At 46.7% G+C, this 26,524-nt stretch overlaps 1 protein-coding gene across 6 annotated transcripts in view; it reads right to left on the bottom strand.

Moving 5' to 3' along the window:
- Positions 1–26,524, bottom strand: part of LOC149336900 (ATP-binding cassette sub-family C member 2-like) — a 166,994-nt gene that overhangs the window by 13,694 nt on the left and 126,776 nt on the right. For all 6 annotated transcript variants that reach the window (XM_089553194.1, XM_089553192.1, XM_089553193.1 and 3 more), the window contains 10 exons: positions 23,924–24,070; positions 20,563–20,650; positions 17,411–17,610; positions 17,039–17,215; positions 15,885–16,052; positions 13,743–13,921; positions 11,869–11,944; positions 11,074–11,263; positions 7,201–7,511; positions 3,815–4,144 (listed from right to left, as the gene is read on the bottom strand). In XM_089553194.1, coding sequence (XP_089409320.1) covers positions 3,815–4,144; positions 7,201–7,511; positions 11,074–11,263; positions 11,869–11,944; positions 13,743–13,921; positions 15,885–16,052; positions 17,039–17,215; positions 17,411–17,610; positions 20,563–20,650; positions 23,924–24,070 — 1,866 coding nt within the window. The remainder of the gene's footprint in view (positions 1–3,814; positions 4,145–7,200; positions 7,512–11,073; positions 11,264–11,868; positions 11,945–13,742; positions 13,922–15,884; positions 16,053–17,038; positions 17,216–17,410; positions 17,611–20,562; positions 20,651–23,923; positions 24,071–26,524) is intronic.

Below are 26,524 nucleotides of genomic sequence, written 5' to 3'. Positions count from 1 at the left end.
CAACTTGCGACATAGCTGCGGCGTTTCTTTTACCGCTAAACAGCTTTTGTGCTTCGCGATTTGTTCACACCTCACCCGAACAAGGCATCTCTAAGTCACAATTTATCTCTGCTCATGTCCTTTGGGAGCTTGGTTTACATAAAAAAAACTTGTAGTATGCAGCCAGTGAAGCTGGTGACTTAAATATTGCAGTTACGCGTACAGTAAAAAAAAATCGCAAATGTGTAGTAAACACTGCCGCTTCACAATTACGCTCATTTGTCATTTAATAGAACCAGTTATGTTAATATGCACTTCATCTCTTGCATCTTTGAAAATATTATTTTGAAAATTATACTTTAAAGCACCCTTTATCTGTGCAGTCCTTAGATTTTAAAATATAAATAACTTTCTTCATACCTCGTTCCTGGCGCTTACATGAATGAAGTAAGAATATCTGGAGAATAATCTGAGTGAGGTTATATTGCCGTCGAAATAATATCGCTAAATACGATTACTTCACATAGCTCTGGTAAAGTTGACCGACATATTCAAGGGCGTATAATAAATCAATAATGTGGATAAATAATAATGAGGGCTATGACAACATTACAAAAGATCTTCGTATCCTGCCCCCTCCTCACGTAGCTATCAATCACTTCGCAGGTACGCGTTCTTCACCGCCTCCACCCGAATAGAGTCCTCACCATCGCCTGTTCTTTGCCCTGCCGCCTCCGTCCCTCCCCTGCATGCCTCATTTGTCCCGAGCTATTTGCTTCTCTGTCATGTAATGTTATTAGCAATGTAGATAAAATAGTTCAAATAGCCGAAGAGTTCTACACAAATCTATATATTAGCCAATGAAGTCAGAACGTTAATAACAGAGACAGCAGCGCACAGTAATGGGACATCCCACCGGTAGCTAAGGAGGAAGTAAAGAAAGCCACAGCAGCAATGCAAAGGGGGAACGCAGCTGATGAGGATTAAGTAACAGCCGACCTCTTGAAGGACGGAGGAGAGATTGTGCTAGAATAACTAGCCACTCTGTATACGCAATTCCTTATGACCTCTATCGTTCCCGAAGCTTGAAAGAATGCTAACATTATCTAAATACATAAGAAAGGAGACGTCAAGGCCTTGACAAATTACACACCTATCAGATTACTCTCCGTTGCCTACAAAGCCTTTACAAAGGCAATTTTTAATAGATTCGGACAACTTAGACTTCAGTCAACCAAATAATCAGGCAGGCTTTCGTAAAGGACACTCGACAATAGACCATATTTACACTATCAATCAGGTGATAGAAAAATGCGCAGAATATAACCGACCCCTATATATAGCCTTCATTGATTACGAGAAAGCATTTGACTGAGTGAAAACCTCAGCTGTCATACAGGCATTGCGGAATAAGGGTGTAGAAGGGTGTTAGGTGCAAATATTTGAAGATATCTACAAAGACTGCTCAGCTACCATAGTCCGCCATAAAGTGAGCAATAAAATTCCAATATGGAAAGGTGTCAGGTATGGCGACACGATCTCGCCATTTCTTTAAAGGAGGCATCCTGAGGCCTCAATTGGGAACAGTTGGGGTAAGAGTTATTGCAGGACACTTAAGTAATCTGCTATTCGCTGATGACATTGCCTTGCTAAATCACTCAGGATATGAACTGCAAAGCATATTAATGACTTAGACAGGCAGAGCAGAACGGTGGGTCTAAAAATTAACATGCGCAAAACCAAAGTAGTGTTCAGCAGTATAGCAAGGGAAGAGCAGCTCGCAATTGGTAGTGAGGGACTGGAAGTAGTAAGAGAATGCCTACTTAGGGCAGGTAGTGACCGCAGATCGGGATCAAGAGAGGGAAATAATTAGAAGGATAAGAATTGGGTGAAGCGCATATGGCAGGTTATCTCAGATCATGAATGGCAGTTTACCAATATCCCTGCAGAGAAAAGTATACAACAGCTGCATCTTACTGGTACCGACCTATGGGGCAGAAACGTGAAGGCTAAGGAAGAGGGTTCAGCTTCAGTTAAGGACAAATTGGTGTAACGTTAAGAGGTCGGAAGCGGGCGGAGTGAGTTAGGGAACAAACGCAGCTTAATGACACCCTAGTCGAAATCAAGAGGAAGAAATGTGCTTGGGTAGGGCATGTGATGCGAAGGCAAGATAACCGTTGGTTCGTAAGGGTATCGGAGTGGACTCCAAGAGACGGCAAGCGTAGCAAGGGGGCGGCACAAAGTGGGGTGGGTGGATGAGATTAAGAAGTTTGCGGGCATGCGGTGGCTGCAACGCAACTGGCAAAGGACAGGGTTAATTGGAGTGACATGAGAGAGGCCTTTGCCCTGCAGTGGGCGTAGTCAGGTCGATGATGATGATTTTCTTCTCTGCCACATTTCCTTTCCTCTGGCCTCGCTGCCATTCAACCATATTAGTATCTGCCATCCTCTTCCTACATGGCCGGCTTATGTAGCGTGGAACCAGCTGACGGACCAGCATATCGTTGTGAGCCAAACTTAATCGCAATGAACTTCTTCAGCTCTGACTGTCTTGCTCGTGTAGCAGTGCGCCTACTTGAATTTTTGGCTCCTTTCAGCGGGATTGTTCCCCGCTGATAATGACTTTTTTTAGAAGTACGTTAGGAAATACTGCTGTACAGTATTACAGTAATTCGCCGCTATTTTGGCTGCAGAAACACACTGCTGGGTGTTTTGCAGTCTTCAGCTTGTGTTATAAGCACACGATTACATAGTCCTATATGTGCTTATAATGCGGTTCAATGAGCTGATACGGACACCGGCTAAGAACACAACATAGTCTCACATGCGTCCAGTACAATGAAATGAGCAGTGTGCGTGAACTTTTCTGCATTTTGGTTAAGCAATAAAAAAGCAGTTAAAGAAAGCACTGCTGAGTGGTTGAATGTGCAAATATGCCTACTCATTTACGCCCCTTTACGCATCCGAGCCTAGAGGCTGAACCGATATATTGTGTACTTTCATACTCATTTACGCCCCTTTACGCATCCGAGCCTAGAGGCTGAACCGATATATTGTGTACTTTCATCCATTTTGCACTCATTAGTTACACTTACAGCTTGTAACTTAATCGCTTGCGAATTCCTAGACAGAATACGCGTTAGTGGTGAGCCATGCTCCGTTTTCAGTGATGTCGAAAGCCCCCTTTTTCGTTTCCTTATCTAACCGTTGACACTGTCGAGAGAGCAAGAAATGACTTCCCACAGAGTGCACGTTGAAGCGGAACTCTCTTCGTAGGATACACCGTGTACGGTATAGCATTTAAAAGTTTCCAAAGCATAAAGTTCGACCCCTCGAGGCTCTTGAATGTCCACTGACATCGCCCAGTCGACGGGAGTTGTTGGATTTCTCCTCCATAGAAACGCGGCCACCACGGCAGGAATTCGGTCCTTTGACCGTGGACTCAGCCGCCGAACGCCACAGCCACCGCGGCGGTTTCTCGCTGAACTGTTTTAACGATCTAGATACATCAAGGTGTGGATGGCAGGGCACTGAGAGTTTGACGTCAAAAAGCTGCATATAGGCTAACAGAGACGCCTTAAAGAAGGGCTCTAGATTCATTTTGGTCACCTGTGGTTGTTTATAACGTGCACATACAGTGCACGTTGCAGAAAAAGCCTCTTGAGCAAGTCAGGGCAATATCGCAAAAGAACAAAAAGGCGCTAGAAGTAACGAACAATGGTAGGAAGGAGCGCGCGTCTGTGCCTTTTCTAAGTACGGTCGTCTTTTTACAGACCTTTTTCCTCATCGCTTTGCTTATTGTTGAAAAACACGCTCAGCTCTGCCTTCGACTCACCGACAGCGACGAGCTAAGTGCCAAGCCGATGGCGCTGCCGTCGGGGGGACCCGAGCTGTCGCCGACGACCGAGCCCAGTGTGGCCAGCACGATGATCAGGGCGCAAGTGGTGGTGAACATACGCAAGATGCGGTTGCACGCCAGCCACGCGGACGTGGCTCGGGCGTTCTGGTTGGCCAGGCGGCAGTAGCGCGCGTAGCAGCGCTCATTGGCGCCAAACGTGCGCACCAGGCTCAGCGACTCGATGCTTTCCGTGGCGTGCTGCAGGAGCTTCGAGAACAGCGTGGTCCGTAGGAAGCGCGCCGCATTCGAAGCCCGTGTCAGGATGCCCTGTGATATCGGATGCATCGTCATCATCTCGGCGTATCCTCAGCGGTAGCAGTATCACTTCAATAGTGCGACACAGCTTAACGAAAAGAGCTGTTGCCAGGAGCAATACCCATAATCCACATGGTGTTTTATTACTCTGATGAGCGGTGAAAAGTGCAGCAGGAAAGCAGTTACGCTTTTCGAGGCGCTTAGAAATTTCTCTTGTGACTAGTTTTTTGCTTACGTAACAAGAAACGCTCAGACAAAGTACCATTGCCTTCCTGTGGACGAAGAGTATGTAGCAGGGATGAATGAAGGTACAGCTTCACTGCAGACTTACATGAGCTAAACCCGGCCGTGGCCTGATGACGTTCACTGCACGACAAAGTCCTCTCAAAACGGTTCTCAATCGTAGCGCTGCGGAAGGAGCGTTCGCATATTACCTATGTTGTCCGCAGAACCAAAGTGCTGCACGCCATTTTATTATGCGTTCTTCGGTCGTACTGAGCACCTTTCTGCCTGTTGCGTAATATTTCCCTAAATGAAAAGATTTCCAAATTCAATACGAGCCGAGAAATCGCCGTAAAACATTCTGAAGGCTTCGTCTAATGCCTTTAAATGCCAAATTTTTCTTCGTGTACCATAGCAGTGGGTGTTGAGGCACGACCCACCTGCTGCCGCTTGAACCCTGTGTGTTGTGCCATCTCAGCTCTGAACTGTATAATGAACAAGCAAAAGGTACTGTCTGCTGAAAAGTGTGCCGAGTGTTTTGCACTCGGAACGCGGTAGCGCAGCTTAGCGAGCAGGACAGCGTCGGTAAGGCGACGAGAGACCTCCGTCCCTGCGCTACCGTTCTTGTTAGGGAGCCGTTTGATCAGGTGGAGCGTAGATTTTCACTGAAGTTTAAACCGGTAGGTCTAAGCTTTAGCCGTACCGAGTTGGTTTATGGGAGCGCCAATCAAACCGAGATAACCTTGCGGCGGTTGGCTGAAACGCTGCCCGCCGAAGAATATAGTGACGTTAACACTGCCGGGCGGTGAATCGACGACGAGAAAGTTTGTATTTTCAGGATATGGGCGCATGTTCATAGAGTGAAGCTGGTTGTCTACTGCGTCCAGTGTCGCTTGTAGAATCATTATACCGGACTCCATCACCCGCACTGAACATCAGCGGAGGGTTTTTGTTGCGGGATCTTGGACCCACATGAGCCACATACCATTCTTTCGGGCCGCCCTCGCCCGGCCCAGGTTCTCTCTAACAGAGCGCGAGCCGGTAGCTTGCACACCGAATATCCTGAATCGGTGACGCCTACTCAGGATCTCATATAAAAGAACCAGCCCCGGAACGGCGAACCTCCATGCCCACAACACCTCTGCTCTGCCTACATTTTCAGGTCGACAAAGACTGGACGGACCCCAGTGTCTACGCCAAGCGCATGCTTAGTGCCCTGCTGGACGTCGTTCGAAGTCCAGCGTTCGAAACTTCGAGACTTTAAGAAACTGCGCACTGAGTTATTGAAAACTACATGAAAGCTAGTGGTGTTTCATTACATGGTTGCAGCCGCTCATAACATCCCTTTCAAGTGTCTTGATAGGTTGCGTGCGCATGGCACTCGGCCCATTGCTAACAAAAACGTCCACTATTATATACAACCGCAGAAAATATCACTCGAAAATCACAGCACGTTTTTATTTATTTAGAAAGACTTAGAACGTATTGGGCAGGTTCCATTAAAGGACAACAAAAAAGCGAACTGAACGCAAACATTTACGACCCCAACCATTCCTGAAGAGCATCCAGATAGGCTTAGAAAACGCAGACAGGTAGTTTGCTTAAAGGATATTTTGAACTTATAGTAAAAAGCTGATGATATCATATCTTTTGTTTCCTACTGTATGTGGTGCAGCGTGGAAAAGGGAACATAAATGCGCGCAAGGAGTAGTGTTTGCCAAATCCTACTTTGGCCTTTATTACAACCGGCGAACAAGAAGGATTACCACAAAAAAGAAAACTTGGAGGACGCCTAGTTACCATTAGCTCTGATAATGCGATAGCATGAAAACCTCGTTACGAGCAGTACTATCTGGTTCACTATTGGTTTAGGACAGGTTCAGAGCGAAGCTGCCCGAACCAGAAGTCTGGCGGCGTGGCGCCAGAGACCTTCCGTGCGCCTGCCGCGGGAGGCGACGATGCGACGAGAGCGTGTGGCCACAACCACCCGTAACGCTGGCCGGAAACTAAAGAGTTTCCGAGCCGAGAGAGCAGCCGAGAAGGAACCGGCTCCGCGGAGTTCGGTGCACGCTTCTTGCTCCATGAAGGAGCTGACCCCTCGCCCAGCCGGCTTAATTCCGACACCTGAAGATAAAGACGGTCAGCCGCTTCGAAATCCAGAGGGAAACAGGTATTTTACACGTGAAACATTCCGTGGTGAAAAGATATTCAAGCGCTGAAGCACACGCCCTTTCTGGACGCTGATTGTTTAGTATTCAGTAAAGTTTGACATGAAAATTGCTAGCGCTTTTTTTTTACCTTTCACCGTTTCAATGAAATTCCGACGTTACATAGGCGAGCCTTTTATTGTCTTTAAAACCACGTAATTTACATCAGGCAAATATAGTTCAACAAGTAATAAGCAAAGGCAAATACTGACAGAAAAAAAGGACACCCGAGCACACCATCCAACGGTCATGCGGCGGGTCTCCATTATAAGTGTTCCGGCTCTCATAAGGACAGTTGAAAAACGTTATAAGAATATGCATGTTTTCGGTATGGCTAAGACGGAAAGCAAATGAAGTATATGGAATTTACATGGAAAGTAATGACAATGCTCATAGCAAGTGCCGAAATCTATACGGAGTCCGTATGGAGTCAACGATGCGGAAGAGGCATGGAAGCTATACCTTAAACACATAAAGAGCTTACAGATTTCCGTATATCTTTCGCACCACATAAATTCATTTTTTGATATTTATTTTTGTGTAGACCATGTGAAGCACTTCAGAACAAAATCTTAAAGCCACTCTGGGCCTTGCCTTGCAGTCGCTGCGACCCGTAATCGAGACAGCGACCAGCCTTACCATGCCGATGGCGAAGCCGATGATCACGGTCACGCTGACAGCCACCAGTACAGTCGATTCGGTTCCGAGCACCCCCACCCTGGAAAGCACCAGGAGTAGGGTCTGGATAGCTTGCCGGCCCAGGACAGCGAACCGCGTGTCGATGTCGTTCAGGTCCGTGGTGAAGCGGTTTAGGATGGTGCCCCGAGGCGTCACGTCGAAGAAAGACACCGGGCTAAGCAGTACGTGCTCTAGCATGCGGTGGTGCAGCAGCCGTGAGAGCCGGTCCAGCGACCAGCTGAACAGGCAGTTCCCAGCGGCACGAAACAGTACTGCACGTGGTCATTCAGACATTGATGCAAGAGCGGACAAGGAAGAACAGAAAAATTACGCGGTTGTAAGAAAGAGAGCGAGGTATAGCATATATAAGGCCATAGCGGGAAAATTATAATGCATCAAGTCAATTTACGGTAAGTTTTCAATAGCAGGAAAATTATAATGCATCAAGTCAATTCACGGTAAGTTTTCAACAGCAATCAATTTACGCAGTATTTGGCGAGTATTGATTTTTTAGTGATGCAACATGCGTGATAGACGGAATCAACTAAAAAATGAAAGAACGTAACAAGCTGTAAATCTACCAATAAGCGTGCAATGGTAAAAAAAAAGTGTCATCAGGGACAATCCTGGCTACTGAGACTGGTAAATTCTTGTCATATAGCATATTTGAAAAGGAGTAACTTTAAGTAAAGAAGTGTTAGTCTTGCAGCGGAACAGAATAATCTTATAATGTAAGCTACCTGGCCCTCGTTGCTTGTATAGTAGTCTTGTGTCAGTTATAAGTTTTGAAAATATCCAACTCAGGTGGAAGCACCTTCGCTCGGCAACCTCGCTCTACCTCAAGTTTCTGCTGTGCTGTGTTAAAATAAGAAGTGGGTTATTATTATTTTGAACAAAAGAGCTGCCCTGCCTTGCACTGGTTCATCATCATCATCATCAGCCTGACTACACCCACTGCAGGGCAAAGGCCTCTCCCATGTCTCTCCAATTAACCCTGTCCTTCGCCAGTTGCAGCCACTGTATCCCCGCAAACTTCTTAATCTCATCCGCCCACCTAACTTTCTGCCGTCCCCTGCTACGTTTGCCTTCTCTAGGAATCCACTCCGTTACCCTTAAGGACCAGCGGTTATCTTGCCTTCGCATTACATGCCCTGCCCAAGCCCACTTCTTCCTCTTGATTTCAACTAGGATGTCATTAACCCGCGTTTGTTCCCTCACCCACTCCGCCCTCTTCCGATCTCTTAACGTTACACCTATCATTTTCCTTTCCATAGCTCGCTGCGTTGTTCTTAACTTAAGCTGAACCCTCTTTGTTAGCCTCCACGTTTCTGCCCCATAGGTGAGTACCGGTAGGATACAGCTGTTATATACTTTTCTCTTCATGGATATTGGTAAGCTGCCATTCATGACCTGAGAGAACCTGCCATACGCGCTCCACCCCATTCTTATTCTTCTAGTTATTTCCCTCTCATGATCCGGATCTGCGGTCACTACCTGCCCTAAGTAGACATATTCTCTTACTACTTCTAGCACCTCGCTACCAATTGCGAACTGCTGTTCCCTTGCAAGGCTATTGAACATTACTTTGGTTTTCTGCATGTTAATTCTTAGCCCCACCGTTCTACTCTGCCTGTCTAGCTGATTGATCATGCTTTTCAGTTCTTGTCCTGAGTTGCTTAGCAAGGCAATGTCATCAGCGAATCGCAAATTACTCAGGTATTCTCCATTAGCTCTTATCCCCAACTCTTCCCATTCCAGTCCCCGGAATACCTCCTGTAAGCAGGCAGTGAAGAGCATTGGCGAGATCGTGTCTCCCTGCCTGACACCTGCCTGGTTCACGTGTACGCTTTAATACCATGTCATCAGTACCCAAGATTGTTCAAGGACATTCTAAACTAATATATGAACATTGGAGAAGTAAAGATTTTCTCTTGTTCGACAGAAGGAAACGGAATAGGAATTCTGATTTAAAAATGAATTATTTCCCCAACTTTCGAAAAGCTTAAAGCCAGGGAGTTTTTATTTCAATATTGTTACGGGGTTATTGGCCTAATGTAACAATATTATAGCACATATTTCAACTTCAGAGCGATTTAGGTCACAAACCGTTATTAGTGCTTATATGGTAGGTTAGCTGAGCAACTCTTTAAAAAAAGGGGGGTAGCAACAGTTCTCTCAAAATTACTGTTCAGTTTCCACAACTTGTGCCAGTCACCAATGGTATAAAAATCCGTTCGTGAAAACGGTGGAATCATTGTCATTCGCACTGCTCTGTAAATTACAGTCATGCCCTACAGGGCACTCAGTACACGCCGGTTTGTTAACATTTTCTATAAGGTTAAAACAAGAAGGGGAAAGGAATGGAACCCTCATGACGCCTTCCTGTTAAATCAGTAAACCTGAAGCAGGAACCATTAAGTACGCGTGGTGTTTATGACGGCATAGATATTGGTGTGAACTGTACGTTTCTTGTGTGTAAGTTTCTGCCTGTACGTTGCTGTCTAGTGTTACCTGTAATAAAGTGACCAAAACAGACCGAAATTCCGATAACTTATGTAGTGACAATCAAAGGTGAAAGAAAGCAGTATTTATTGCAGCACACTTCTTGCACGTGCCGTCCTCATTCTGCGCATTCGCCCGTCTTTCCTTCTATCACAGATTTTATCACACCACGATGGCCCCGTATCACACGCGCTCATCGGATATCCCGTAACTCCCACCCTAACGCAGTCTACCCAGAGAAATCTCGCACTGTAACATATCAGCAGTCTTTATTCCTTATAACAGCCGACGACTGGAATGACCTTCCATCCGAGGTGGCGACCTTCATCAATCCAGTTCATTTCAAATCCGCCATCGAAGATCATCTACGTCCAAAATAATGCAATTTTGTCAGCCCACCCCACATGTAATGCCCTTGTGGACCTTTGAAAAATAAGAAGTAAATAAATAAACAAAAAAAATTAAATAATTTAACTCTTGATGCGTAAAACCAGGACATGGCGGGTCCTGTAAATAGAAGTACACGAAGGATGAGGACTATTGCTGGTTACTTGTGGGCAGCCGCAGTTGGCATGAGATAAGCAGAGGCGGAATGGACAGGCTTTGCCAGCAAATTAAGACAGGTTTAAATTTCGCCAGAGGTTGCTGCTGCGGAGAACGTATGTAAAAGTGTCTCAGATTTTCCTTAGTTAAGCGAAATCAATGGCACACATTGAACGTTCTGAGCACATGCGTTCAAAAACAGTCGAAGGGTCACTCAAAAGGTTGCCAGAGGTACACCCAGGTAGGGCATCTGCTAGCGCACCAAGTCCTGAAAGAACCTGAAAGAGCCTTGTTCACCCTAAAGATCAGCTCGGGCCTGCCCCATCATAAGGGTGGTTTCTAGTACTTACATGACACAGTTGTATCACTGAAGGGGGAGGTGGTGACGAATCGCGGCTACGGCCGCTTATTTGTTTTTTCAGCCAGCGTCCGCTACGGCGGACGCGGTTGTTGCTGCGACGCGCGTCTTTTCTTTCCTTTCTCTCTTTCCTCTGATCTTTTAACTCTCCTATATCTGCACGTGGCAGCGGTGGTGGCTCGGCTGGAGCCAGTTGGCAGGCCCGTGCAATTTCCTTTTTATCATTCTCTCAGTCGCAACAACAACACTGAATGCATCTATATTGATAGTTACTTCAATGACGATACCAAACACTTTGAAACATTCGACCGTCTTTTAAACATAACACGCAAGAGAATTTTCCAAAATGACGGACAAGCCTTTAACATGGCCCCGAAACGACACTGTGATATTCATAGTGCCGCGTCGTCTGTAAAAAGACAATGACTCGCCGGTTCCTACTGCCAGAGCCGCGATCCCCCAAATCCAGGTCATGTCCAAGGGGTCGCTGGAGTCCGTCCACTGTTTCACCCAGACGAACTGCCAGGAGGAAACCGCCGCGCTCGCTGCCAGCAGCAGCACCGCGACTGGAAAGCACTTGCCGCCCAGCTTCAGCGTGCTCCACACAACGCTGAGGGCGCTCTGCGGGCAGCCAAAAACGGCCATTCATTCCAAAGCCCAAGATTAAACGTCTGTGCGAAACGCTCGTGGTGAACGTCAAGCACTCTGAATGGCGGTGGAAGTACTGAGCACGAGTGCAGAGTTTCTCAGCTTAAGAAGTAACTGATGACTGGTTCAGGGTTCCTTTGGCTTTCTTTTCTTTTAAATGCCTGAAGATAAGTACTTGATTTTCTTGTCAGGACACGCAGGTCTCAATAACTTCTAGAAATGGGCTAAATCAAGCTGTTTGGTTGAGCTTCAAGGATGCCTGCATATAAGCAATGATTTGCTGACTGCAGAGGATGCAGAGTACATTTAATCACAACGATAAAGATTAAACCCTCGTTGATAGAACTGCGGAAAATACGGCTTTAAAGCCCCTGCTTTCTTATCGCTAATAACGGGAGCCATTCTTCACTACATACAAAAGGTCAATGCGCTTGCGCGTCCAGTGCTTCTCAGGGGGAGCGTAGCAGTGACGCCAACGCAAAGAACCACTCGCAACGATTTCTGACCCTTGCTATATACAAAAGAAAACGTAGAACGTAACTCCACTGTGGCGCCTTTGGTAGTTTTTGGGTTCTTACCTTAACCGATACGGTGCTCTCTTCATGAAGCAAATTCTCTTTGGGACTGTCCCTGTTGCTGGTGGCTACGTCGGCACTGAAACGAAATAGCCAGACGAAAAAAAAAGACCTAATTAATTGCTGTCTGCGTCAGAAACATGGAAGCGACCTCAATAAATCGAACGCAAGGGCGGCTACATAAGCACAGGAAGGTAAATTTATCATTATATGTTGCACAAGTGTTTATAGACTAACCGATGGCTCCACATCTCAGGTATACTAACATGCGCTATAAAAGCCACGAATAAAAGGATGAACGATATGTCATATTCTGAACTTACTATTTGTGGCCTGATAACAAACGAGAAATATATACTATACGAAGAGTCGCGCCATGGTATCGCCACCTACAACCTGCCGTCCTCTTGGCAAGTGATAAGAAAAAATGGCAAAATACCCTTAAAAGAAGACATGGAACCACCCGAGAGGGTGAAAAAACTGCAATGGAAAACTGCATAATGTTAAACCGCTATGCACAAAAAAAGTCGGTCCCCGCGATTTATTTATTATCGTCCTACTTTCATCTTTCGCCGTGCTCTTCGCTTTGTTACAGCTCTGGTGGCTACGCCGACGGCGCCAACGACGACGCGCAGTCCAAGAACAGGCGTCTAAGAACTGCGCTCTGAAATGTTCTTACGTGGCTGTCTTCTCTGACACTTCTCCACGTTGAAGTTGTGGCACTTCGATCAGGCGTTTTTAACATTAGCGCCGCTGAACACGGGTGATAACCTGTATAGATGGCCCGAAACAGTAAGCACTATCGGGACCGTCGTTTTTTTTTTTGCAATGGTCTCGGGTGATGCGACTGTTCGTTCCTGTACTGTGCGGTTACGTGTCTTTTACTTTTTGTTTACATTCGTCATATTTCTTTGGTTAATCTCCAATTTACCTATTTTAAGGGGCCATCTGACACATGTGGTTTACTTTCACTGGGTCGCCAGATTTTCACAACAGCCTAACTTTCCCAAGCAAGCTACGCTGGATCTTATGCGAACATGAGTTTTAATTTGGCAATATTCCTCTTTGTCTGAATTCTTGCCCTCAGAAACGCCAAATAAAATTGATTTTTAGGATCGCGGCCGATATATGCAAAAGAAGTTCGGGAAAAGGCCAAGTCCAAGCATATATCAATTTTTCTGGCCTAACGTTGGTAGTGTATGGGTTGAGAAACTTTAAGCGCTTTTATCGTGCTTCTACCTTTGCAAGTTTTAAACATATAATGTTCGCACAAACAAAATGGTATGCTTAGCTCCTCTATTCCCTTCTGTGCCCGTAAACATTTACCAAATGCGACAACAGGACATGGTGTTATAGAAATCATCCGTTATGCAGGTTTTCCTAAAATGTTTTAACCAATCGTGGAATAAACACTTATTTGGAGGTAGCGGACTGACTGAGATGTTTCGCTTTATGTTAGTTGGGCGAATCTTTCACCCACGACCTGTCAGTGAATCGGTGATGCCAGTTCTCAGATTTGCGACTTTTATAAAAAAAAAAAAACTGCCCGCTACTAGATATAGGCTTAGCAATACGACCCGTAGGCTCCAAAATTAAACACCTGCTGACATAGAAATTCTCCATTAAAAAATGCAGGCTCAAGTACCCTTATAACTTAAAATAGGAAGAAAATCTTATAAAGTATCCACGGCGGGGATTGAGGGTGTCAGGTGACGCTTTAACCAAATAAGTACGCTGTGTTCTCTTTCTTTAATATCTTTAGCATGTTTCGCGGCATGAACAAATAGCAGCATCCGCAATAAGCCTGTATCATAAGACAACGATGAAATTTGCAGCAGGTCGCTCGCCTAGCGAAAATAGCAGTGTTCGATTCAAACCTCCTCTCCACTTCTCGAATTTGTCCTGTGACTGCGGCGACCTGCAACGTAGCCGGTGCATGGGGGTCCTTGAGGAGCTGCCAGATATGCGAGTAAGAGACTCCACTCCTTCCCCGCATCAGGTACAGCTGGTCGGCGTGCCTCAGCAGGTGGCCCTGGCTAGTGACCATGACCCTAGTCTGAAAGGCAGTAATTTAGTGTCAGGTCAATCAGCAGACCAAAGAAAAGGCAAAGAAGGTCATTTCAAATTTTAGTTTATGTTATAACTTAAGCTGAAGAAGGCAACTTTAACCTTTTCTAATATACGTGGCAACTTCTACTTTCTTGTGAGTGCAAGAATAGAACTCCGAGAACTACACCCAACAAACAGACGCCACGCAGGGAAGAAGTCAGGTACGCGAGGCGTAATAAGCAAATAAGCACCAATATAGTTTGGTTTGGTTTGGTTTATGGGGTTTAACGTCCCAAAGCAACTAAGGCTATGAGAGACGCCGTAGTGGAGGGCTCCGGAAATTTCGACCACCTGGGGTTCTTTAACGTGCACTGACATCGCACAGTACACGGGCCTCTAGAATTTCTCCTCCAAAGAAATTCAGCCGCCACGGCCGGGATCGAACCCGCGTCTTTCGGGTCAGCAGCCGAGCACCATAACCGCTGAGCCACTGCGGCGGCACCAATATAGTGGGAAGGGGGTTAAGTTAAATTGTGCAACTCCTATTTACCCTTTCTGTGTCCCCTCTCTCCCATTCCACTATATATGTGCTTGTTAGCTTGAATAACATTCAGTTGTTAGTCAGAGTCGTGCACGTGTGTTCTTGCCTTTGGGGCGTGTTACTATTGGCGGTAATTTTCTTGGATCACCCACCTCAAGCCCAGCAACAAATTCTTTCAAGAACAGAAGGAGCCTTCGAGTTTCCGTCGCTTCGACTCGACTCGGTTAGGGCCAGGCTGCCACCGCTAATAATTCGCCCGTCAATGTACATTAAACATAAAGTTTGGAACACGTCAGCTAACTTTACCTTGAGCTACCAGCCGAAACCCCCCAAACAAGGGATAAATAACTGCTTTCTTCGAGCATAAAACGAAGTTCAAATGGTCATGAGGTCCACTGCTACCCTTTTTAGACGCCAATTGTCGATGCATGAAACTGTGCGCAGCCTTTTTTTGCCAAGTAAATTAACTTTTTCTGTAACGAAGAAATGGTTTACATATGAATGCTGTGACTTGGTGCGCACTGTGCAACTGCTTCGCCATTTTTTTCTTTTGAAAACGAATTAGCACCAGCCAATATGTGTTTACACATACTGCTTACGTGGCTTTACCCTACTAAACTTAAGCTGTGTTGACAGCACCACCCTCTGCTAACACATTTGCTACCGGAACAAGCGATTGTAGACGAGGACTGAATTCTCTGATACCGGCGAACTACAGGAGTGAGCAGGCTGCCAAAACTGTAGCTCCCAGGGGTATGTAACGGTATCTAAGATGGAATAAATGTGGCGTTACAGAATGATAAATCCAGCTTAACGTCTTCCCGTGAAAATCATCCTCCACTGCAAAATATTGAGGCTTGTCAGCACCTTTGGGTAATATCACAGAATTTGCCGTACTGACCCCCAAACCTAAAAACAAACCCAATATAAGCCTTAAGTGAACCACATTACTACAGACGGCGCGTTCCCGGTGGCAACGTTTCAAAGCCCGCATTTTAACTGTGGACCAAATCAGTCAAAACATTCGGACACCAAGAGCCTGAGTTGCTTCGGGACGTTAAACCGCAATATACCCATAAACCAAACATTTAAACACTCGTGCAGATCACGCAAAGCTAACAGCCGATGCCTTGAAAGGACAGAGTTAGCATAGTGTGTCACCTAGTCCACATATACCTTCACTATGCCAGATGTTTAACACGACCGCGGATGGCACAGCATGAGCCTAGAAACACGTTGTGGAACTGTTCACGTTAAATGTGGTTTACTCTGAAGTTTACGGTCGCGCAAAACTCTCCTTAGACAATAAGTTAATCCTTGAGATTCTCATCGAGACATACTGCCATACTGACCTCGACTTAGTTTACCCAGAGAAGGCCATTCGTATAAATACTGCGGTAAACATGGTTTGCGTATTTTCTACGAGCACCTTCGTGCCCAGAAATCCGTTCTTGCCAAGAAGTCTCTTGAATACTCTCGAGGAGACGTGTGGGTCAAGGGCGCTGAGTGGGTCGTCCAGAAGGTAGATACTGCACTGCTGATACGCTGCCCGTGCTAGGGACACTCGCTGCTTCTGGCCACCGCTGAGGTTGTACGCCTGTAAGCAGGGCAAAGGACAACAGAAAGTTGTTCCGCTATATACCACTTCTCCTGTGAAGAGCTATATACCTATATACGCTATATGCCACTTCTCCTGTGAAGAACCTTGTTCTGCGATAGATATTGTTCAACACGAGAGCTGGTACAGACAAGCGAAAGATATTCAAGCACCACGCAAGGTTTGTGTGTCCAAACAACGTTGCGTCAAAGGGCCTTGGTCAGTAACCAAAAGTGCATAATATTTTTATGCGAAGCATATTAACGTAGGTTTCGGGCCTTCGCGCGGCGCCCGGCGGTGGCCACCATTGACCTTGAAGTGAGATCACATGATGTGACGTCACGTGATGACGTAACACCGGCTGCAGATGGGGCCTGATATCGCGCCGTCGGACGTCGCCCGGCGGAGGCCTCCACGCTTCGGTTCGCGCCGTCGCGCGCGACGCGGCGGCGGCGCCACCATCGCTGCATCACGTGATATGTGACGTCATGCCAGGGATGAAGCGGCGCGCGCCCGCCGTCGCGTCAGTCTCTGTGCCCGCAACCGCGCCAGCGTCTTTGCGCCGGGCGTGTATGCGGTCAAGATGCCTCCAAACGCTAAAGACGTTAATAACCTAAAACCATGTCTCCGTTACTTAGCCCCATCCACACTGAGGCAGCTGCTTAACATGCTTCGCATCCACTGGGCTTAACCTTGACAAGCCTCCAATTTTTTTTTCTTTGTAAATCCTCACATGTCTTCCCACCACTTTTTCGCTTCAGGTAACAGAAGCACTCTTCTTTTCGTTATGCGTGGAGCGCCTCCCGCACCAAGCTGCTCACCACCGAATATGCCGTCTTTACATTTCTAGCTTCGCAGGCCTACGCAAGAGACAGGTGTGATGCTGCAGGCAATCGAACAGATTGCCCATGACGCAGCGAGCTATACCTGCGTGCCCAAAACAATAGCTCGAGGAGATAACGTAGTTTGTGCATTCTCATCTATACCTTGTCGCCGATTTCAGTTAGGTCTCCAGCTGGAAAAGAGGCGATGTCCTTGACCAGATCGCATGCTTCCAGTACGCATCGGTAGAGCACTGGGTCGTAGGACTTTCCAAATAGCACGTTATCCCGAAGAGACATCTTGAACACACTCGCCACTTGTGGAACGTACCCTACGGAGCCCTGCAAGCGAACACCGTGATCGGATAGAAAATTCCTTTTTTTCTTGTTTGTTTTTGTTTAAGTACCAAAATGATTATATTTCGCAAAACACTCGACTAAAGTTTTACATAGCATAGAAAAGTGAGCAGCTCGCGATCATGGAGCAGGGAGCGAAAGAGAACACGGACGGGGAGAGTAAATAAATAATGAACTCACGCCGATGCAAAGCGTGCCGTCGACGCGATGAAGATCACCCAGTATGGCAGACAGTAGCGTGGACTTGCCACTGCCTACGAATCCCACCACAGCCACCATTGTTCCGGGCTGTACGTGCAGATTCACGCCTTCCAGGCACGGTTTGCACAGCTCATCTGTCGTCGTCCGGACAAAGGTGCACTTTTCCAGGATGAGTTCCCCTGCACATTTTCACCAAAAGAAAAACTAACTCCAATACAACACTGCCTTCCCAGTGTGAAGGGGAGAGCTCTGCCTTCCACTGCCTTCCCAGTGTCTTCACACTGTGAAGACAGTGTGAAGGGTCTGCGCCTCGTTCAGCCCCGGCAGCAGCCTCGGCCTTACATCTTCTGGCTATGATAACTTTCCGAATCCACACATTCTGCTTCCTCCCTATGTAAAGCCTATTTCCAAAAGGAACCATATGCTGTGTTTCGTAACCTTTCTTTAAGTTTACTTTCCGTGCGGTTGTCACGCAAATTGTGAAAAAACTAGAAAATTGGGGAAGTGAACAACAAATTACTTCATAGCCGATTTTGAGGCGCCGCCGCATCCAGTTCTGACGTGGAACAAGGACATCCTCCGCCAGTTCTTTAGACAACCACCAAGCAGCGCCGATGAAGCTCGTCAGACATGTCAAGCTAGTCGTCGTTCTGCGACATTTTTCGGCGTCGGCACTGGTCCACTAGATGCGCATGAGCGCAGGGGACGTTTATGCAAGAAAGTCGCACCGTAGGCCTGGTTCAACCACGACCAGCGCGACTTTATACCCTACGGTCAACGTCACTCAGAGGAACAGCCAATATCAGAGAAACTAATGAAACAAAAGAAAAGAAGCATCGCAGCGGAAACGTACTCGTTAGCTTTCCTCGACTATAAGGATGACCAGGGCACGAACCTGCACACTCCTTCTAGATGCTAAGACGTCTGCTGATAGCATGTGCAACATTCAGGGTAGCCTGGGTGCCTTTGTAAAAGACACTAAGAAAACAGAAGTATATAGAAGCCTTGTTTGTTGTATTCCCTGAATGCAACACGTCTTTCACGGTAGGGCGCCACTAATGTTTAAGTAATAGATGCAACGCTGGCTCCTGTGGTATAGATAATCTAGCGTAGCCGGACATAAGAAAACCGGTGAATCGTGTTAAAAAGAAACCAGAGTAAGCAATTTTTTATATGTTCGGACACAACCTAAGTCGGCAGTGAAGCTCCGGCGATGTTTATGACCGCGCCACCAAAATCCTTCGCTACAAGAGAATAATTCATTGTAAAAGCATCTTTACCTGAAAAAGATTTTAACCATAAGAACTTACAATCGCAAGACGAATGGTGTCTCCAGCTTGGTTAAGAAACACAAGCAATTAAAAGCTGAAGTTCTCTACTGTTGTGACTGGTCATCGGAATAACACAACGCGCTCCGGGTCGTGCTCCGTTCTTGCCGACTGCTGTTTCTGACGACGCATCTTGCCATAGCTCACTTTTCACTGCTTCGAATAGGCGTCAGGCTGTAATTAGCAATTGGCAGCCGGTTGTTAGTAATACCTGTATCACTGTTTAGAATATGAAAAATGGGATTACCCCTGACGCTATGGCTCAACAAATTTTGGCGGTCACGCTCCCTTCACGGAAAGCGCGTGTCTTATACCCCTGTCACACGAGCACTTTCGATGCTCATTGAACTCGATCTGCATCGAGATTTTCGAGCACGCTTGAAACATCCGGTGCTATACGGGCATTTTCAATGCTCCTTGAGAAGTTTCCCTAATGTGTGTTAGGTGGCGCCAAATGTTCCTCCAACAGCCATAACAAGGTGATGTCCGGCAACACTGTGCAGTCGGGAGCAGCAGCAGCCAAATCCGTAGCCAGACGTGCGACGCACCTCTGTACCTCTGCTGGTATGCGATGGAACCCGAGGGTCCGCAACGCCTCCGCGATTTCTGCGTAGACTACGGCGTTTCTCTTTTGGCGCCGCAAATTATCTAGGTGGTCTTGCCAGCAGTCGATGAGAGCGGCTGTCTCGCGCTCGCTCCACAGTCTGCGCGTCGACGATCAGGACGACGCCATCTTTGTTGTTTACACTGACGGCGAAACTTGGAGCGTGGTGTCGAAATTATTTATAAATATGTTTGCATATAAGCAGTCATAGTGCCTGAAAATGTTCTGTCTTGCATTTTAATTACAACAACAACAGTTGTGGTCTTGTTTTGTTAACTAGTGTTTATTTTTATAGCTTCGTGAGAGCGAGAGTGCTTTCGATTGTGCTTGGAACCTCAAGCACTCTTGAGGGGCCGGCATCGAGTCACAGGGGTATGACAGGGGTATTAGGCACGCGCAACCCCATCCCGCCAGTGCGGGCGTGGGCAGAGAGCAGTACCTAGCTCCTCCGCTCAGGCGAGAATGAACAGGTCACGTGGTCAATGAACGCCACGCAGTGGCGTGTTTTGGTGATGGTTGCTTGGCGCCCGCTGAGGACGCATGCTTTTTGAAAGGCGCGCTATGGCCAAAATGTGTGAAGCCACAGATACTGCGCCATTCCCATTCCTCAAAAACCAATTTATAAGTTTACCATAGCGCGAATGTTATAGCGCCTTTGAAGTTCTAAAACCTTATATGGTTACATAGCAGCCAGCTACAGTTTAATTCCAACCAGTCGCCTAACTCCTATATTTAAAAATTAACTGTAACATTAACCTAATTTGTAATAACTTGACTCACGTCTTGTCTCATGCCTTACAACGCCGTTATTTCTACGCACTAGTAGCCATTTTTATTGCTTCAAAAACCCATGTGTGGTGTGAATTAGTTAAATACCCGGCATTAGCAAAGTTTTTCACTTAACTCTGAACTAGTCCATTCTCTGGACTCATGATCCGCTTTAATGGATATTAGTGCTTCATGGAACTCTTATTTTGCTGCAATTGTAGCGAAAAGAGAGCGAAAACCTGCATCCGCTATACCTCCATTACTCGCATAATGAATGAACGTGATGGAAGAGGAGCAGACATCTGAGTAAGAAAGCGCAGCTTTAGCGTGTACTCTGTCACTGTATTCTTCAGCACAGAAATTATCCTAAACTTTCAACCATAATCAACTTATCTCGTGCACCTTAAGACGGGGGCAAAGATGTCACATACCTCTCCTAGCGAACTTCTCGACGCCAGTATCGTCGCAGTCTTCATCGGCAGTGCAAAGTTCGGAAATTCTTCTAATCGTAGTAGTCATCTGAAAGGCATGCATGTTTGAGCATGCGGTCAGTGGGATATAGATGTTTTCGCGTTTACGTTCGCTGAAACTCGCAGCATTCGCCGAAGAATGGTCGTGCAAGAGCGCCAGTAGCTTTTAGCAAACTGCGACACTGCCATGATATTTACTTGTGGAAAATATGCCACAATCTTCATGGAGAGCCGGCAAGAGTCGCGGGGCCCCACGGCATGTGTTGATAACTTTTCAGCTTTCAGGCTGGTCTAAAACCCCCGGATCCTGAAAATAGAGACATTTTCTTCCGCGCCCCCTGTTTTTTCCACGATTTTCTTCGCCCCTTCGATGCGCGCTGCGCACTACAGATTTTGAAGACCAGACGCTTCGGATGGCCCCAGTGAGAGCGCCTGCATTTTGGCTAATTTATCTCTTCTATACCAAAAACAACTGCCCCCAATCGGGTCTGCCCACAATGACTGAAGTTACGCGTACAATGTTACACTATAGTGACCATGCACAGGCACTTTATGCGGCTAGGCCATTTGCTTCAAAACACGTTTTCCAAAATTTTGTCCAGTCTGAGTTCGAAACATAAAATTTAAAGAGGTGATGCATATCTAACGACTTTTTTTGTTTGCTTAATAGTTACGCCATTTCTGTGCTGCGTGTATACGTGCTTCTTTCTTTTCGCTTTCGACATACAAACTCAAGAAAGCAGGCGAGAATTTTCTTCAGCATAGGATCGATTAGCTCTACACAGTATTGCCTTCCTACGAATGGATGAGTGGCAGAAGACGCACAAGGATGTGTAAATGAAACGATGAGAAGATGTTTAAGTGCTCATGAACAGTTATCCTGGCTGGTCCCTCAAAATGATTATGGTAATCAGTCGTGCACCGTGAGGAGCAAAACAGCAAAACAGGACGGGACAGAGGAAGGCGACAACAGCCCCCTGTGTTGTCACCTGCCTCTGTCCCGTCCTGTTTCACGGCTTTGCTCCTCACGATGTCCTACGAAATGGCCTACAACCACGTCATTCTCAGTCGTGCACGTTGCTTGACTTATTCAAACTGCAGATATGGTTAGAAATACAGTATTTTCCGATATACAATGTGCGGATAGTAGGAGCTTAAAGGTAAAATTTTTCTTCTTTACTGGTTAAATGTGAGGAACAGTGCAGTACCGTCCCTTTGATCCTTGCCCGTTACGCCTCATGGTGCACAAGGGTCTCAATGCTGCCATGTTTGTCCTAATCACACTTGCACTCTGCATACGTCGACTTTGTGGAGCAGACTAGCTTTTACTACTGCTACAGGCACTTACTGGAGCTTCGACCTCGGACAATTGCGTTCGCGTTACTTTCCCCTTAAAAAAAAAATGTCTTATATAGGCACCTGAAATGTAAAGCGGGATTGATGTTTAGTCCGGAAGCTACGGTATTACAAACGACTAATTTTCTGACTCGGCGATTCGCATTTAAACATATTGCACTATTTGGTAACCTAGTGACTTCACGAATGCACCTGTGATTTTGCCACACACATTTAGAGGTTTCGGATTACTGATTTCACCTTATTTCAAAACATAAACTGTCCATAAAGCGGCAAATATACTATTCATAAATACATTCCCGTTTAAGCTACTGTTCCCTTGTAGGGTTAACGACGACACAGACAAATCGAGATTCCCTCCTTGCAGTTCAAAAGCGGGCATTACGAGATATTGGGAAAATACAGTTATTGCGCAGCTGCCGGCCTTTGTTTAGGTCTTATGGAATACTAGAAATAAGTAAACTGCACACATACAAACTATGTCTTGAAATATTACGCCAGTACAAACTAGACCAAATAACCTTCGACACCACCTATCACACTAAACTTAGCACACAAGAACTTAGGAAACAAAGTATGAAAACACCTCGTGTACGCACAAATTATGGTCTTCAAAAAATTAGGGTGGCAAATTCCTCAATTAAATAATCGATACCCTATTATTATGGATACTGCACGCAGCCCCCCCTGTATACGTAAATACAAAATGTTAACTAAAACAATGCTCATAAATGAACCTTAAAGATGAAAACTAAACGTATACCTATCACTTGTTTATGTTTTTTAAATATTGCTATGGTCGAATTGTGGTTAAAGTATGCTGTCTGTTTTTCCGCGGAAAGCCAGTGTTTGTAAGGATGTCTTGATATATTGTGTAAAACTAATGAAAGTGTGTTCTATTATGTAATGCTCTTCTTGATTTTTGTAGCCGGTGATCATCATCATCATCATCAGCCTGACTACGCCCACTGCAGGGCAAAGGCCTCTCCCATGTCTCTCCAATTAACCGTGTCCTTCGCCAGCCGCGGCCACCATATTCCCGCAAATTTCTTAATCTCATCCGCCCACCTAATTTTCTGCCGCCCCCTGCTACGCTTGCCTTCTCTTGGAATCCACTCCGTTACCCTTAAGGACTAGCGGTTATCTTGCCTTCGCATTACATGCCCTGCCCAAGCCCACTTCTTCCTCTTGATTTCAACTAGGATATCATTAACGCGCGTTTGTTCTCTCACCCACTCCACCCGCTTCCGATCTCTTAACGTTACACCTATCATTTTTCTTTCCATAGCTCGCTGCGTTGTCCTTAACTTAAGCTGAACCCTCTTTGTTAGCCTCCACGTTTCTGCCCCATAGGTGAGTACCGGTAAGATGCACCTGTTGTATACTTTTCTCTTGAGGGATATCGGTAAACTGCCATTCATGATCTGAGAGAACCTGCCATATGCGCTCCACCCCATTCTTATTCTTCTAGTTGTTTCCCTATCATGATCCAGATCAGTGGTCACTACCTGCCCTAAGTATACGTACTCCCTTACTACTACCAGCACCTCGCCACCAATTGCGAACTTCTGTTCCCTTGATAGGCTGTTGAACATTACTTTGATTTTGTGCATGTTAATTTTTAGCCCATGGTGGGGCTAAAAATTAACATGCAAAAATTAACATGGCGTGGCCTCGTCGGGCAATGTATGCCTTTTGCGACGTCACCCTGGACAACCTCTCCGTTGTCTGAAATAAATTCTGAATGAATGAATATACCCTATGCTCCTTGGTTTTGGTGACTGTTGGCTCCCGTCATTAGTTTTCTCTGTTATTTTGCGCTGCCAAGTGTCTGCCGTTGGGTGAAACACGGAGGAAGTTGCACTCGTGGTCCTCAACCGCCACTTGTCTACTGCCCCTCAAGTTTTTCGTCCTTGACTAGAAAACGCCAGTTGGACTAAAACGTAGCTTCGTAAACGTGCCGTACCGCTGTTCCCATCCTGACTGTGACTGAGAAGCAGAAGACGATCGTCTCAATCAGCGAAAGCAGGTAAATGGCAGCGAAGGACTCCGCAGCATTCAGCACTCGTCCCGGATTTACGACTCTCAACGTGGCGTACATCACCAGGATCATCTGCAAGAAGCGCATGCGCGACTCGGTGAGCGTTTGTGTGATAGACACCGCCAAGCGGTGATCTCGTTGACGGTAGGCATATCAAGTGACGAGACGTCGCGGAATGGCGGCAATCAACATACGCCTTTAGCATACCGTGACAGAAGCCAACAGCCACAGAAACCAAGGGGCACAGGGGATTTTTTTTTAAGTTATTTATTTTGTGGTGTTGATCAGTTTAGAATATTACTGAATATGTTATCGTTTTTTTTAAGATAACTGATTAGAAAAGCAGAAGAAAAAACAACCACCTGCCGCCGGTGGGATCCGAACCCACGACCTCCGAATTACGCGTCCGGTGCTCTACCTCTGAGCTACGGCGACGGCTGTCAATTCTTCTGCTTTCGGGGGTATTTATGTTTACAAGTAACCTAACCTTGAGAGTGTTCATCAGCGCCACCCACGTTCATAAGCGGCGGACGTAGAACGTCCTGAGTTACCGCAGGTGTGACGTAGAACGTCATCGAACGGAGAGGGTGGAAGCTGCGTGAGAACCCTGTTATGCTTCCTAAGGCGTCAAGGCTGCCAGAATCAAGGCCCTCGCTAAGCAATTAAGCAAACAAGGGAAGGGGATGAGGGGCTCGTTATAAATATGACAGAAGCCAACAGCCACAGAAACCAAGGGGCACAGGGGATTTTTTTTAAGTTATTTATTTTGTGGTGTTGACCAGTTTAGAATATTACTGAATATGTTATCGTTTTTTTTAAGATAACTGATTAGAAAAGCAGAAGAAAAAACAACCACCTGCCGCCGGTGGGATCCGAACCCACGACCTCCGAATTACGCGTCCGGTGCTACGGCGCTACCTCTGAGCTACGGCGACGGCTGTCAATTCTTCTGCTTTCGGGGGTATTTATGTTTACAAGTAACCTAACCTTGAGAGTGTTCATCAGCGCCACCCACGTTCATAAGCGGTTCATAAACTGATAAACGCCACAAAATAAATAACTTAAAAAAAAATCCCCTGTGCCCCTTGGTTTCTGTGGCTGTTGGCTTCTGTCATATTTATAACGAGCCCCTCATCCCCTTCCCTTGTTTGCTTAATTGCTTAGCGAGGGCCTTGATTCTGGCAGCCTTGACGCCTTAGGAAGCATAAGAGGGTTCTCACGCAGCTTCCACCCTCTCCGTTCGATGACGTTCTACGTCACACCTGCGGTAACTCAGGACGTTCTACGTCCGCCGCTTATGAACGTGGGTGGCGCTGATGAACACTCTCAAGGTTAGGTTAGTTGTAAACATAAATACCCCCGAAAGCAGAAGAATTGACAGCCGTCGCCGTAGCTCAGAGGTAGAGCACCGGACGCGTAATTCGGAGGTCGTGGGTTCGGATCCCACCGGCGGCAGGTGGTTGTTTTTTCTTCTGCTTTTCTAATCAGGTATCTTAAAAAAAACGATAACATATTCAGTAATATTCTAAACTGATCAACACCACAAAATAAATAACTTAAAAAAAATCCCCTGTGCCCCTTGGTTTCTGTGGCTGTTGGCTTCTGTCATATTTATAACGAGCCCCTCATCCCCTTCCCTTGTTTGCTTAATTATTTAGCATACCGTGTTACCTTTACCTGATTACCGGGAGCCCGCGCGGAGTGCATGCGCAAGCGCAAATCTCCTTGACGGCGCCAGATGGCGCCAGGTGCCTGGCAGCTGCCCTCGCGTCTACAGTATCGGGACCAATCAGCGCGTGCTCACCGGCGCTGAGCGGGCTCCCGGTACTCTGGTACGGGTACGGGCCGTTTCACATGCATGCGATTCTCGCCTGCGACGCTGCGAATTCTGTCGGTCTGCTACTGGGGAGGGCCGTCGGTCTAGCCGCAGACGGCCTGCGACCAAGTTCCGTCTGGTTGGAATCCAGTCGCAGCGTCGGTGTGTTCGCTCTGCGACTGACCAATGGGCAGCGCCGAGACTTCACGTGACGTGACGTCACGCGGGAGCAGCTGCCGCCATGGAGGAAAAAAAACTAAGGAGGGAGCATGACGTCACGCGGCCAGCGTTCGCAAGCCGAGTGTTTTGAAGTCGTTTTCTCCCTCAGTTTTTCGCTCTCCGAGCCGGTCCTTTATGTTTTGATTCCGGTATGTTTTAGTGCGCGCGTATGCGCGACCCGCGTCGCGGGCGTCTACAGCAAGGAAGTTGATCTACATTTAGTCTGCCGCGCTAATCGGCGCATGCGCGCGCGCAGCGGGGCTAGACTTTACCGCACGCTATCACGTGGTGCGATCACGGGGGGACACACTCTCTTTTTTTTTTGCTATATCTTTACTTGTTAAGACTAGGCTTCAAGGTTGTCGCCGGACGCTCCCTCCTCAGTTTTTTTTCCTCCATGGCTGCCGCGGCCACGACCGGTCTCCAGGCGCGCGAGCGAGAGCGCACGTGCGTCGAGACCGGCCGCGGCAACAGCTCGCACGTGACGTGAC

This window comes from Amblyomma mixtum, chromosome 7 (assembly GCF_055824585.1).
Source record: "Amblyomma mixtum isolate Tamu chromosome 7, ASM5582458v1, whole genome shotgun sequence".
Taxonomy (NCBI): domain Eukaryota; kingdom Metazoa; phylum Arthropoda; class Arachnida; order Ixodida; family Ixodidae; genus Amblyomma; species Amblyomma mixtum.
The sequence above is the reverse complement of the archived record's forward strand: the minus strand, read 5'-3'. Positions and strand labels throughout refer to the sequence as shown.